Raw genomic sequence first — 15003 nt, 5'->3', positions numbered from 1 at the left:
GTCATGATCGACGAGCGAGGCTTCGCTCTTCTTCTCGAGATGCCGCAAAACGTCCACCTCGGTTTTTATGTCGTAATACTGCAGGAGAATATTCCGAATTCGCTTGTTCATATCTTCTAGCTGTTTTCGTAGCTCGTTCGTTAGAACTTTCGATTCCTCGCTCCTTACGCGAAGCGCTTCGTCGACATAACCTTTAGTTGTCGCGTCGGTATCATCGGTGTATCTAAATGGCGTTTCTTACGTCTATTGACGTCGTAGTCGTCCGGATTAAGGCAGAGCGCGCTGCAACGCATGTACGCCCGCAGGGAAGCGATCGTCGAACGATCGTCAATGCCGCGTTGCTTCTTCAGAGATTTCCCGAATTTATTCACAGACATGCCCTCGCGGATGACGAATCTACCGCGCGCGATAATCTGCTTGTAATTTCGGCGATCTGCATATCGTATTTGAGAAACAATCTGGCTACGCGCGTCATAGATTCCTCCAATTCGCCGATCGATCTAACCGTGCTCTCATTCATCTTCGACAATAAACTTCGAGTGCTTGTCGAAAATTCGCTCGTCTCGGAGATTTTCGCTTTCGCGTCTCGAAACGCGCTGTCCACGTAACTTTTACTCGCGGCGTCGGTATCGGTTCTAGGTCTGGCTAAACACCGTATAATTTTGTCTCTAGCGTCGTAGTAATCATCACTTAGACAGAGAGCGTTATTATTACGCATATAGCGACGTAAGAAATCGATCGACGGTCGCGAGCGTGCCCTGTCGCCTCCGCTGAACGACTCCAACGGTCTTCCGAACTTGTTCACCAACATAACGGGAATATCGATCGCCACAAGCGCGCGCCATGTTTTACTCGATCGCGTCGATCTCGCGAAGTTCCTCAAGTATCGATAGAATCTCGTTGTCGTGAGCGTCGTTGTCAGCTCGTCTAGAGGCATCGAGCAATCGAAGACGATCGACTAGTTCGTTGGGATACGTCCCAATGGACGTACTCGATTCCTTTGTTTCTCACCCGCATAGCGGATGGAATAGAGTCGATCTCTTTTTTTCTCGCTTTACTAATACCAGCGCCACTTTTGTCCTTATCGAGCAATTGTGGCGCGATGATATGTTTGTACTTGAAACCTTTGTTTCCTAGAATAGGCATAAGTGATTGTGACCACATCGATGGGCGTTTGTAGTTAAACTACTAATTAACAATATTCTTGTACGTTTGCTTGTCGTTCTCCGTGTACACAGCATCGTCGCGAAGTCTCTTGAAGATCAATTCGTATAAGCCCGGGATACCCGGATATCGCGTGTCGCCCACGATCACGCTGTCGTCGGCGGTCACGTCGAATCGCCTATCGCCAAGCATCGAGCCGTCTAAATCGAAGTACACTCCGTAAACGTGATCGATCTCACTCTGTCTGTCCCCGCTTAGAAGCGTGCCCATATATTTGCGACCTAATGGTCCCCATTGCGCGTTGGAGATTGATTCTTCCGATTCGTTTCTCAAGTTGCGGGACTCACCGTCGCGATCAAGGGCGAGAGGCGTCTTGTCGAGAGGCGTCTTCTCGTTGATCTAAACGGTGGCTCATCGTCGTCATCGGTTTCGCGTTTTCTCTTAGCGCCGACGAACGCGATCGGATCGATTCCCTCGTCTCGCGTAGTATTCTCGGCAATTCGTTTCAACGGCTGAACGATCGGCTTGAGTCGTCTCTCCAGCGCGATCTCCTCTTCTATCTCACCGGTCTTTAACTCTCTGTACTTTTTACGTATAGAATTCTGAGTCTTCGCGATCTCTCGCGCCGTTTTTTCCAGCCGAGCGACATTCGTACCAGCCGCAGCGTCAACGTTCATACTCGCAGTAGCGTCAACGTCCATTCTCGTAGCACAACTGATCGCTTTATACCACGGCGAAATTGTTAAATCCTCGTCTGTATCTATCATTTCTTAATGTGCTGTCTTTATCGATGACTACGAAACCATATTTGCGTTTCCAACACGCGCGACATAAGGCATAAAAATTCTCAGACGACATATCCATATTCACATACTCGTTGTAAACGTGCTTTAGGTTAGTGCCATCCTGCTTAAACAGAATCAAGAGATTCGCGTTGTCGCGTATCAGGTGTTTTGGAATTTTAGCGTATGTCTGACAAAGATAGAAACAATCGATGTTCGAATGTCAACCCATGGCAAAATATTCCCTGATCGCGTTCTGCTTGTCACAGGCCACGTCGTCGAACACGAATATCGAATCGGGAAGCGCCTCGCTCGGTGACACGACGTCGCTATTGTTTGAGAACGCGCGATAGCCGATCTCGTCCATCGACTCGAGCAGTTCCGCCAGATATCGATATTTTGGTTGTTGCAAAGAGTAGACGTACACATTCTCAAAGCGTGCGCCATGCGGACTTTCGAGCATGCTTACCAACACGTTCGTTTTACCGCAATTGGAGGGGCCGCAAATGATGCAACGTATCGTGTTCGGTAGTAGAGGGCCGTGTCTGCCTTCCCGACCGCGTCGTCCGAGATTCGTCGAGCCTTACGATCGAGATTGAGCACTCCTATAGCTGGCGACCGTCGAACGAATCGCATTTACGCGCGCTCGCTTCGAGAAGACGCGACCGATAATTGCTCCACTTATACTCGACGGCGATTCGATCGCGCACAGTGATCGGTATGTTTTCCCTATTAACAAACAAACGCGATATTCTCAATCTATCCATTCAACAGTTGCAACTTATCCCGAAGTTCGTTCTCGTGCGTGATTTCGACAGATACGTGGAGCTACTATGGAACAGATTACCCGATCATCTGAGAGCGGATCCCGAGGTACAACGTTGTCGCGTGTGTCTGGAACATTATAATCGTCCGTGGCAACAATCGCATATAGACGGTCTTGCGCTTCTTATCAAAAATTGTAACGAATGTTTAGCGGCATGGGACTACTCAATACGGCGATAAACGCGCTTCCCTTCGAACTACATATTCCCGGGTATCAATTTTGTGGGCCCGGCACCCATCTCGCGAAACGATTGGCGCGATCGAGGCGTAAATCCGTTGGATGCGGCGTGCCGCGAGCACGACATTGCCTATTCGCGAAATAAGAAACTCGCCGATCGCCACGACGCCGACCGAGCTCTCGCCGAGAAAGCGTGCGAACGTATAACAGCCGGAGATTCCACCTTCGAGAGAGCTGCCGCGACCGCCATATGGGCTGCTATGAAAACAAAGACAAAGCTAGGCATGGGTTTGAGAAAGAAGAGGAAGAAGACGTCAACGAGGAGGAGGATACTTCCAACAGTGAAACCTGGAGGCTTGTTATTCATTTTTCCGATATTAGGCGCGCTCGGTTCTTTAATCGGTGGCGCGGCGGATGTCGCGAAGGCGGTAAACGCCAATAAAACTGGCACGGCGTCAACTGGAGGAGTTGCAACGTTACAATCGAGCGATGGAGGGTCACGGATTGCATCTAGCGCCTCACAAAAGTGGCAGCGATGTGACGAGAAGAACGAAAAAAAAAAAAATCATGGAAAGAAACGTTAGGATCTCTCAAGTTACCGCTCTCCGGCATCACGACGAACGAACAATTGAACCGCTCGGCGCATCGTCTACGAGTACCCTTCTTCAGAGGAGTGTTTATGCGTGACGCATTACCATTAAAGGCGCGACGTAACGCGAGTGGCATCGTGAATCTCGACGACTCGATGGGTTCGGGTACTCACTGGGTCGCCTATGCGAAGAGGGGAAACGACGCGATTTACTTCGACGGTTTCGGCAATCTTCGACCGCCGAGGGAACTCGAGAGATATCTCGGCGGCGTAAATATAACGTACAATCGCGGATCGTATCAGACGTACGATCAGAACATTTGCGGTCAGTTGTGCTTGCGATTTCTCTCGAAAATCGGTCGCGATGTCGCTGAGTCTTTCGTTCACCAGTAAGAGTAGCGTTCTCACGGCGTGCTATTTTCCCGCTTTAGATCTGAGCGATGACGATTACGAGTTAGGTCTCACGAATTTCGAGACGTACAACACTATACCGAATGTTGATTCCACAAATAATAAGTTCTATTACGACGACAAAACGATCGTGATTCCCGAAGGTTCGTACGAATTAAGTGCGATAGACAGATATCTAAACGCCGCTATCTCTAAAAAGCGAAAGATCGACGAAAGCAAGAGGACGAGCGACGATGACGAGAGCGACGACATCGTCTATGACGAGAGCGACGAAGGCGAGAGAGGCGCGCGGTCTCTGATCATTCGAGCCAATGAGATCACTATGAGAAGTGAAATTAGATGCGAGCATTAAATCGATTTCGCGAAACCGAACAATATCGGTTCACTCCTGGGATTCTCATCGTCGCGCGTGCTACGACCGAACAAATGGCATACGTCCGACGGACCCGTGAATATCATGGGCGTAAATATCATTCGGGTGGAATGCAATATCACCGTAGGTGCGTACAGCAATAACGAGCGGTTCACACGATACACGAGTTTTCGCCGAATGTTCCTCCGGGATATAAACTGTCGAACGCTCCAACATCGATCATTTATTTTCCGATCATCACGCGAAACGTTACCGATATCACGCTTCGAATAGTGGATCAAGACGGGCGACCGATCAATTTTCACGGAGAAGAGATAACGGCGCGACTTCACGTGCAACGACGAAGGCATTAGAGACAGAAATGCGCGAGAACAAAAGATGCTCATTCTGAATGAGTGGTACTCTAGAGGAAGAGGAAACGCAAACGCTACATCCACGATCCTACCGCAAAACAACGCGACGAGGAAGGCACACGAGGGAAGAGCGAACGAACTGAACGCCGCGAACGTTGCATTTTTAAGATCTTTTATCTTTTCATTGTGAAGAATCGACATGGCGAGCGACATTTTAAGTATCGGAGGTGCCCCGATCTTTGACGATCGTATCGTGAAAATAGAAACTCACACTTACAATCCATATGCTAACACTACGTTCGGATACAGTGACGAGATACGAGTACCTATTCAGCAACAGGATCTGTATACATTGCCGTGTAAAAGTTTTCTATACATCGAGGGAAAATTCGCGACGAGAGAGGATTCGCGAAGGAAGGTACAGCGAAGGAAGGCACGGCGAAAGAAGTTACGAGAACAAAGCTAGTCAATAACTGCGTCGCGTTTATGTTCGATGAGATTCGATACGAGCTTAATGGCGTGGAGATCGATAAGAGTAGAAACGTCGGCATAACGACCTTGATGAAAAACTATGCATCGTTGAGCTACGAGAGAGATAGAGTTTTACAAAACACCGGATGGGAAATACCGCCTATAGCGTTGGACGATTTCAACTTTTGTGTGCCTCTCAACGTACTTCTTGGTTTCTGCGAGGATTACAAACGCATAGTGATAAACGCGCGACACGAACTTATTCTGATACGCGCTCGCAACGATAACAATTGCGTCGTAGCGTATTCAAATCAGAAATCGAAGATCACCTTGTTAAGAATACAGTGGCGAATGCCACACGTGATACTTAATGACGTTAACAAACTATCGCTTCTGCGAACATTGGACAGTGGACGATATCTGAGCATGGGCTTTCGTTCGTGAGATCTATACGAATTTCCGCTGTTGCAAAGTACGACCAAGCATTCCTGGGCGGTAAAAGCGGCAACGCAATTGGAGAAACTGCGATATGTGATCTTTGCGCTACAGACCGGAAAAAAAAACGTACCGTCAGAAGACATTTCTAAATTCGACAATTGTAAGCTGACTAATGTAAAACTCTATTTGAATTCCGAGTTCTATCCCTACGATGATATGAATCTAGATTTCGAGCGAAACAAATTCGCAGTACTGTACGATATGTATCTAAAATTTCGAAAGACGTATTACGGGTGTGAGACTTGCGAACCGTTCATGTCTGTCACTAGATTTCTGCAATACGGTCCGCTAGTGGTCATCGAATGCTCTCACCAGAACGAATCGATCAAGAGCGCCACCGTCGACGTTCGTGTAGAATTCGAATGCAAAGAGAACGTTCCGGCTAACACAACGGCTTATTGTCTCATCATTCACGATAGAGTTGTAGGGTATAACCCATTGGGGGTATAACCCCATGACGAATGTCGTACGTAAACTCACGTAATCGCGGTTTTCCTACGAGAACGATGCCGAACATACCGATCTTCGTCGATCTGCAAGGTTTTACGTTCGAAAAAAATTTACGGTTAAAGAGGTGGCAATATTAAAAAATGGAAAAGAGCTGACCCATCGAATATTTCGAGAAGTGATACTCTGGAATCTTCTTACAAAAACGGAAAAATCTAAAGCGGATGTTTCTAGGCGTAATATCGTCAAGTTGTTGATTTTTCCGAAACGCATGGTCATATTTCCAATATGCGACGGGGCTGGAAAGGACGATTCTCCGTTGGTACTCTGCAGATACTTCAAGAGAACGTCTCGTTGCTCGACAAGCTGCCTCCACGTATCGGGCGACATCGAGATCTCCTTGCCATGACTATCTCCCAGAATAATATTCACGCGCGAGGAGCGCTCAAGAGTAACACATACATTAAGAAACTTGTATCCCGTCTTAGTCAAGGAATATTTTCGTTCTAGAATTCTAACTGAATTATTCGTATAACCGGCGTTACTATGACTCGACGCGATCGATCTGTCATCGTCGAGCGTCCTCTTTTTCCTTTTCGCATCATCGCTCTCGTCGACTCGGCATGTCTCGGAATCCTGCGAGCGCTCGATATCGTACATCTTTACAATCAAAGAGATCGCGCAATACTGTTCGTAAACGTTTCGTATCCTTAGCTCTATACACTATGCGAAAACTTTCGTGCCTCTTCCTCCTCCCTCTCTTCTTCTAAATCGTCCTCGCTCGAAAATACGTTCCTCATCTGAGCGAGTGTTTTCAAAAGAGCGCGCAATTGCTCTAACAATCCGTCCTTTGGACACACGATACCAAAAATCTCTAAATCAAATTTACCGGCCATAGTTACACTTCTAATAAATTCGTTATATTTGAAGAACTGTCGTTTAACAAAAAAGTACAGATTATCGTCGATGTATCGAACGGCGGACGTTACAGCGGGTGGAATCCCAGGAAATATTGTGTGCAACGAATTATGCCTGACGGCTATCATCGAGCAATCGTCGATCTCGGCCACGATCTCGTCGTTGTAAATCGCGAACGTTTGTCCCGCGTTAGTATTAATCACAGCATTAATTTTCGCATTAGGAAGAAAATTCATATCTTTCAATTTCCTCGGCCAACCCGATACTAGCTCAAAACTCGGATATTCTATCATATTCTATCATATAAATCGTATCGTCAACAAACAATACGAGTTGGCCCGAGGGTCGTCGATACGCACCCGCCAAACGCGTAAAATTATCGGGAAGAAAACGCAGATAGTCAGTAACAACGACCTGCCGTAAGATTTTCTGTTTAGATCGACCGACCATAAATAATGTCGATACGCCACATACATTCTATTTTCTAATACCAACACTGCATCGCGTCGCAACGCGCACAGATCCGCGGAATTCCCCGTATCGCGCGTTGCAATCGTGGTCGTCGCTACGGTCGTCGTAACTGGTCCCGCAATTTCGCTCTTATTTCTTAAACCGTATAAATTCTGAATGGCGAGAAAATCCGCCTCGCTTATCGCACGGGAAAGGTCTTAGAGGGAACAACAGCGTACATTATCGCATTTTTTAGAGGACTGTGATGTAATCTTAATGCGTGACTGATCTCGTGCGTCAACGTATGCAACAGATGAATCGTATCGTCAGGATTAACAGTTAACTCGATGTGCCACTTCTCTGCGCTGTCCACGTGCACCTCTGACACTTCTGACGATGGTAAAAAAGCGTGAGCTAACACGTTTCCTGGTCCGTCCAGCAACGACGGACATATTCGGCTACCTTTATGCCGAGGATCTACAAACGTGTGAAAACCTTTCCGAAACAATATCACGATATCGGGATTCATCGAATCGCGCTCGAACGTCAGCGACGAATTCGCAGTCCACATCTCAAACGCGACTTCGGTGACTCGTAGAACGCTCTCGCTCGCCAGATGAAAGTTCCAAGTGAGATGCGTCTTCGCCCATTTCCTCGGAGAATTATCCAAGTCATTCAATATATCTTTGACGCCGCATCGCGGTTTACGCATCTGTTCCAATGTAGCTTCGTTAAGAACACCATCACCAGGTATACGGTAATACTCCTGAAAAAGCGCAATCGCGTGTCTCAGAGCCAACGTCGCGTTATCTGATATCGTTTGTACGTTATCGCCGTTCAGATATCTGTAAGTTTGCAAAAACCGAATCGCCTCCTCGTCGCTATTGGCGACGGAGTCGCGAGTCGCCGCGATAACGGCTATCGCGCACGCGATCACGGCGATTCCACGAGCGGGCGTCATTGCGCGAGACAGAAGTCAAATCGACACTGCGCGTCGCCGATCGAAATACGCGCGAACCGTTCGATCGATGTTGCCATCGGTCGCGAGAGGGCGAAGACCGACGCGATGAATCGATCCGAGTCGCGAATCAGAAATTAAAATCGCTTTAATTTCTATTCTCTATCGCGTGAGATTATTCTCGTCGAACGAATCCAAATATAAGTAGCGCGATCTCGCTAAAGATCCCATACGCAATATCATTAACAATACAAAATAGAGAACAAAAATAAAAGCATGACAATGATAAAACAGCAATAGAATAAAGAACAAAATAAAGAACGACGAAATAAACAATAGACTTACTAATCTTCTATCACCGTTGCGATCAGACTTCCCGTAATCACGCGTAGCGAGCGCGAAAATGACGCCTCGCACAACATTCACATTCCTAATGAAATATTATCTTCTTATTAATACTCCTACGATAATTTTCTTCTCGCGCGACTTTCACTCTCGTCTCTCTCTCTCATACGTTCTCGGAACGAGAAAAAACTTCGGCATCATATTTGCGCACACTTTTACACATATATTCGTGTACATATTCTTATACATATATTCGTGTATATTCTTATACATATATTCGTGTATATTTTTATACATATATTCATGTATATTCTTATACATATATTCGTGTATGTTTTTATACATATATTCAATTAATAATTAGTATACATATATTCATGTATATTCTTATACGTATATTCAATTTAGTAATTAGTATACATATTAATATATTCTTTTACATAGAAATATTTTACATAGAAATTAGTACATTTTTTTTTACATATACTCTTCGCCACAATCAATACCCCCTGACGATAATTCGCGCGAGCGTCATAGCGATTCACACTCGCGACATTCCTACTCGCTGTCGCACTCGACGCTTCTCGCTTTCCCGCGCACTTCGGGTACTTTCCTCAGATCATCGGCGACTCGATCTATCAACTGTCGCATCAACTGCTTCTTCCGATCTGACACGGAGTTCAAAAATTGAACTCTCAATTTCGCATACTTCCACCAGTTGCGTCTCTTCTTCTTAACTTAATATCCTTGACATTGTACACGTACATTCGAACCAACTCGCAATCGATCCCTTTCTCGCCCGGAGATCTCGCTTCGAACTGTCGTCCATCCTTCAACTTCGTCACATACTGAACGAATCGATCAGCCTCCTCCTTATCTCCAGATAGAGACGCGAACAACGCGTCTAAACCACTGCCACGACTCTCATCATTCCCTTTCGTCGTTTTCAAACGCGCCAGACATTCCCAGTAATCTCGTATCCAATTCGAAGAAGCCTCCTTCGTTATCTCGATCTCCATGAGCGATACACGCTCGTCCGGCGTCGCGGAACTCTCGACCAAGCGAACCATACTGTCCCCAGAACAGTACGAGTTCCATGGACCCTTTTGACATCAGTAACGATACGTATAGCGTTCCTCATACGCTCAGCCTCGCGTATACGCGCGATTGGCTCCGTTCCTCGATGAAGCGCCAGATGTTTAGACAAAAACGCCATCATTAGCCGCAAATTACACGACGTCGAATGCATAGACGTCCACATCGCGCGCATCAACTCGAGCGAGTCGACTGCATCGCTCTCGACCTCCGCCGATATCTCATTCTCCTCTTCCCGCTCGATCGTAGGCCGTTTCCCATCGTCATCGCTTGTTTCTCCCGTTCCACTATCTCGCGTTCCACTCTCTCGAGAACTCGAGCGAATCGTCTAAGAGCGATATTATCTCCGGATCCTTCAACTGATTCTCCAAAACATTAAACTGACTCTCCGAAACATTAGACTGACTCTCCATCTCGCAAACTAACAATATATCGTCAACACTCCTAGTTAAATACTCTCTAAAGTGACGTAAAAAACACGTCAAACCACAAACAGGACGCGCTAAGCCCCGCGGAAAACGCTCGGACGCGAGACGCGCCTAATCGCGACGTGCGAGACGCGCCTAATCGCGATGTTATGGAAAACAGACACGACTAAGGCGACGCGACAAACCGCAACATCCTGTCAACAACGCGAGTCGCCTCGATGACGCGACTAATCACGACGTTATGGAAAACAAACACGACTAAGGCGACGCGACAAACCGCAACATCCTGTCAAGAACGCGAGTCGCCTCGATGACGCGCCTAATCGCGACGTTATGGAAAACAGATACGCCTAAGGCGACGCGACAAATCGCGAAAACAGGACGCGCTAGACCCGCGGAAAACGCCCAGACGCGGGAAGCGCCACACCCCGCGAAAAAGGACGCGCTAGATCCCCGCGAAAAACGCTAGAGCGGCGTCGAGGACGCGTCCAAGGCTACGCGAAAAACGCTAGACTGCGCGGAAAACGCTAGACCGCGCGGAAAACGCTAGGGCGGCGTCGGTGACGCGCCCGAAACAAGAGGCGCGGGCGGCGTCGAGAACGCGCTCGAAAAAAACACTAGGGCGGCGTCGAGAACGGGGAAACCGACCCGGTGAAACCCCGCGACCTTACCGACCGAGAGGGATAAACCTGTCTCGACGACCGCCAGAGGGATCCACCTTCTCTCCCGGATACGAACCCTCTGAGGAAAGAAAATCATCTTACCGACTCAAGAGGGGGCCCTATGTCCCCTGGGGATTCTACGACCCCCCTCTCTCCCTCACCTCCCTCACATGCCTGAGGGGCATAGGGCCCCCCTTGTTCACCTACTAACACATATTATAAATACTTTTTTTAATAAATATATGTATTTGTAAAAAAATTTTTTTATTCAAATAATTACATCACATTTCGAATGTATTATATCACATATTATTATAATAAAGAAAAACAATGTTTATCTTTACTTATATTGTATGTACTTTCTATGTTTCTTTGGTTTATGTGTATGTATGTATCATCTATAGCACCAATTATTTTTATTTTGTCAGATGTCTATATGAATCAGATATTGAAACTCTTCATATATATCCACATGCTTAGTTTTGAGACTATACGTATAACAATATAAAGTAAAATTGCACGTATAATTTAAGAAAAAAAATACAACTTATGTAAACACACAAATAAAACTTCATCTTATTTTTATCTTTAAAGTATGCATAATATAAACATAGATCGATAATACTAAAATAAAGAACATAAAAATTTGTAAAAAAAAAAACAAAAAACCAAATATAGAACTCTTGCGTAAGATTAATAATTATAACTTATAAAATAACACAATATAGGAACTCTAATTTACACTTTCAGTCTTATTTAAATAATTTAGTTCAACGTTATTCTTTTCGTAATGTTTCTTGTATTAAGTTTTTGATATATCCTTCAATAAGTTCATTTTTTCTTTATGTTGTGCATTTCTTTTTTCTGCACGAAGTTTCCTGTACTCTAATAACGTATGTTTTGATGTAACACGTTGTATTTTATCTATAAATATATTAATATGTAAATTAAAAAATTAATTTATTAATTCAATTTAAAATTAAAGTGCTTGCTACAACAGTGAGCCAATCTACATTTTCAGTAAAAATGGAGAAAATGAATCTTTAGTTAATCACTTTAACTTTAGAGTTTATTTTCTTCGTTTCTATAAAATGTGATTTAATTCACCGTTGCAGCATGCTCTTCAATTAAATTTTTTTATTACACAAAAACTTACACAAAAACTTTATATTATTAATCTTAAATGCTATTTTTATTATATGAAATTTTAATTGTAATTTTATTTTAATAAAACTTTAATATTAAGTAAAAAAAAGCATTTGAGATTAATAATAATAAGTAAGTAGTTTTGTATAAATGTTCGGATATAGGTACATTTCCAGTCGCTAGGACGTTTTCCTTAACTATGATACATGTTTCAATTAAAAATATATATACTTTTATTTTTCCTTACAGGACCTAATAATTTTACAGGCTGATCATTTGGATCAGATGAGGTGGTTGATATCGGTTCAGTTCATGATTTTGTACCATATAGTTCCATCCATAGCCTGTAAATATATAATATCTATCTGTATATTATGTATCTGTATATACATTAATCATTGTATATTAAATTACGTCTCACTCTGTTAACACAATAATCTTTGTGCTCAGATCTTTACAGTACATGCTAACATACATTAAAATATTCCCATGTTTTTCTAGAGTTCCTGGATTTATATTATGATCTTTTGTGATCTTTTATTTGTTTATAGGTTCTTTTTAATGTCTGGAACTTCGTACAACATTTCTTTGCGGAGATATTGTAATCTTTTTTTTGCCATTGCTTTTGCTACTCGTTTCCAACATAAATGTTGTTTCATCTTTCCCGAGATAAACAATTCTTCATATTCTTTATATAAGCTTATTAACAGTAAAATTTCCTTTTTATTCCATATATGACATCTGTAATATAAAACATAACAAATACATATAAATATGTAATATATTTTAAAAATAATGTTTAGTATTGATAAATTGTACGTGCATGCATTCATGCATGTACAATCACGTACGCTTCATAATATAACATACAGAATTAATGCTTTTTTTTATATTACACAATATGTAAATAATATGTAATATAAAAAAAAGTATATTCTGTATATTAATAAAGCGTACATGATTGTGCATGCACGAATGCACGCATGTACAATTTATCAATACTAAATATTATTTTTAAAATATATCAAATTTATATCATCATCAAAACCATTATTAATAAATACCTTTGTTACGTCCGGGGGACTTCACAAATTCTTCTCTTTCGGGAAAGAAAAATTTAACGGCTGCTAATCCATAAACGGGCACTTCGAACGATCAAACAAAAATAACCCGATCAAACAAAAAAAAAACTCTAAATAAACAATCGTTCTCCCGAGATATGTTTCATTATCAAAAAAATCCTTGGTAAACAGCCTTGTCGGCGCCGACAAGTTTACGACTTACCAATATAAAAAATTAATATTAACAAAAGCAAATTCCTAACGGATAAGAAACGCGTTGGATCGTTCGGGGATGACACTCCCCACATTGGTGGGGAAACACAAAAAGCACCAATCAAGAAAAACTGATTAGTGTCCGTTGGCTGGCACACCAATGAGCGATTAAGAGTGTGAACCAGCGGGAGAATTTTTATTAATAAATTCTATCTATCTAAAAACTAATTCTATCATTCGCTGGGAAATCTGGAAATGGAAAAACGACCACAAATCATAGGACACCGCTTCCCTCCTTCCCCTATATTCATAATTTTCCTAAACTATCATTTGACAAGCCAACACGGAAATCCATCACGCCCTCAGATATTCCCACCCCTCCGGAACCCTTTAAAAACCGCGACTCGGAGGATCGCTCTCTTCTTCCTGCTACATTCGTGGTCGACACCTTCCGTAACAGTTAGAATCTGTGCGCGACTTTATTCTCGAACAATTCAACGATCCAGCCTGGGCAATTACATTCTTCGACCACCGCCCCCGGCCGCTACAAAAAGTAAGTCCAACCTTATCAATTTTTCCCGCGGTAACTGGCAGTTTGGTTCGCGACATCTTATTTACTTATTCCTCTCAATTTATCTATCTTAAAACCACTCCAACATTCCAAATGGGCAAGCCGCCGATTAACTCGGTGAAGCTGCCTCCCCTAACTTCACAATCATTTCCACAACCTTCTAACCAGGCAAGCCGCCGATTAACTCGGTGAAGCTGCCTCCTCCGATTCCACAACATTCCAACCGGGCAAGCCGCCGATTGATTCGGTGGAGCTGCCTTATTTCGATTCCTCAACTTCTCTCTTATCTGACCTTCATTTGTATAGTGAATCAAACAAATGCCATTCGGAACGGACCAACGAAACGGGCATTGCGACACCGTCGCGAGAAGGCAAATAAAAGGATTCGTCGCGAATGCCACGCCGAAGAACTCGCGGAGCGCTTAGTAGAAGTAGAGCCGGAACTAGCCAATATATCGCTCCACCAATACGCCTCCGCCCTCCGTTCCGCAGCCGAATTCGAGAGGCAGTGTACTCCGGAAAATTTCGACGTGGAGAAGTTTTTTCACCTCGTTCGTCAATTCCCCCGCTCTCCCGCCCATCCACCTCCCGGCACCTTCTTCATTCCAAGAAAATTTAAACCCGACAAACAATTCTGGGACCAAATCTCCAGGCATGCCATAACCGATACTGTCCCTATGTACATTTCCCGTGATCCTCTCCCCTACCTCGTCCCGATTAAGGCATTCCGCAGCGCGCACCCCAATCCTCCTCCACACCTGCAACCCGATCCTATAGACCCGTTCGCTATCACCAATTTCTTACCCCAACTTGAGCAATTGGGTATATAAGAGATTTTCCTTCCCCGCGGTCGTTTTTTTTTTTTTTATATTTGTATGTACAAGACCTCTTTTTGTTATCAATACTTTAACCTTTTTATGTATACGAACAGAAGATTGTAGTTCACTTTTATTTCTTATTAAAATTAATTGATCAAAATTCGATAGTAAACAGTTATTTTTTTTCTCTCCTAACCTTGACCCCGCGCCGTTCCCGGCTCCCTGAAGATCGCACTAGGTCCATCCC

At 44.0% G+C, this 15003-nt stretch overlaps 2 protein-coding genes across 2 annotated transcripts; one reads left to right on the top strand and one right to left on the bottom strand.

The window, feature by feature from the left end:
- The first annotated feature begins 4874 nt into the window (after positions 1-4874).
- LOC148936186 (uncharacterized) lies at positions 4875-5590 on the top strand. The gene is made up of 2 exons (XM_089078694.1): positions 4875-5093; positions 5174-5590. The coding sequence occupies exons 1-2, from the start codon at positions 4875-4877 to the stop codon at positions 5588-5590; spliced, it is 636 nt and encodes a 211-aa protein (XP_088934820.1).
- Positions 5591-7658: 2068 nt separating this feature from the next.
- Positions 7659-8420, bottom strand: LOC148936185 (matrix metalloproteinase-24-like). The gene has a single exon (XM_089078693.1). It carries the CDS (start codon positions 8418-8420, stop codon positions 7659-7661), a length of 762 nt encoding a protein of 253 aa, XP_088934819.1.
- Between the last annotated feature and the right edge of the window lie 6583 nt (positions 8421-15003).

Source organism: Pogonomyrmex barbatus, unplaced genomic scaffold (genome assembly GCF_055798465.1).
Source record: "Pogonomyrmex barbatus isolate J1 unplaced genomic scaffold, ASM5579846v1 scaffold28, whole genome shotgun sequence".
Lineage (NCBI taxonomy): Eukaryota > Metazoa > Arthropoda > Insecta > Hymenoptera > Formicidae > Pogonomyrmex > Pogonomyrmex barbatus.
The sequence above is the reverse complement of the archived record's forward strand: the minus strand, read 5'-3'. Positions and strand labels throughout refer to the sequence as shown.

Coding starts and splice junctions, on each gene's coding strand:
- LOC148936186 (XM_089078694.1), top strand. CDS start 4,875: ATGGCGAGCGACATTTTAAGTATCGGAGGTGCCCCGATCTTTGACGAT. Junction 5,094..5,173: donor GAGAGGATTCGCGAAGGAAG/GTACAGCGAAGG, acceptor ATGTTCGATGAG/ATTCGATACGAGCTTAATGG.
- LOC148936185 (XM_089078693.1), bottom strand. CDS start 8,420: ATGACGCCCGCTCGTGGAATCGCCGTGATCGCGTGCGCGATAGCCGTT.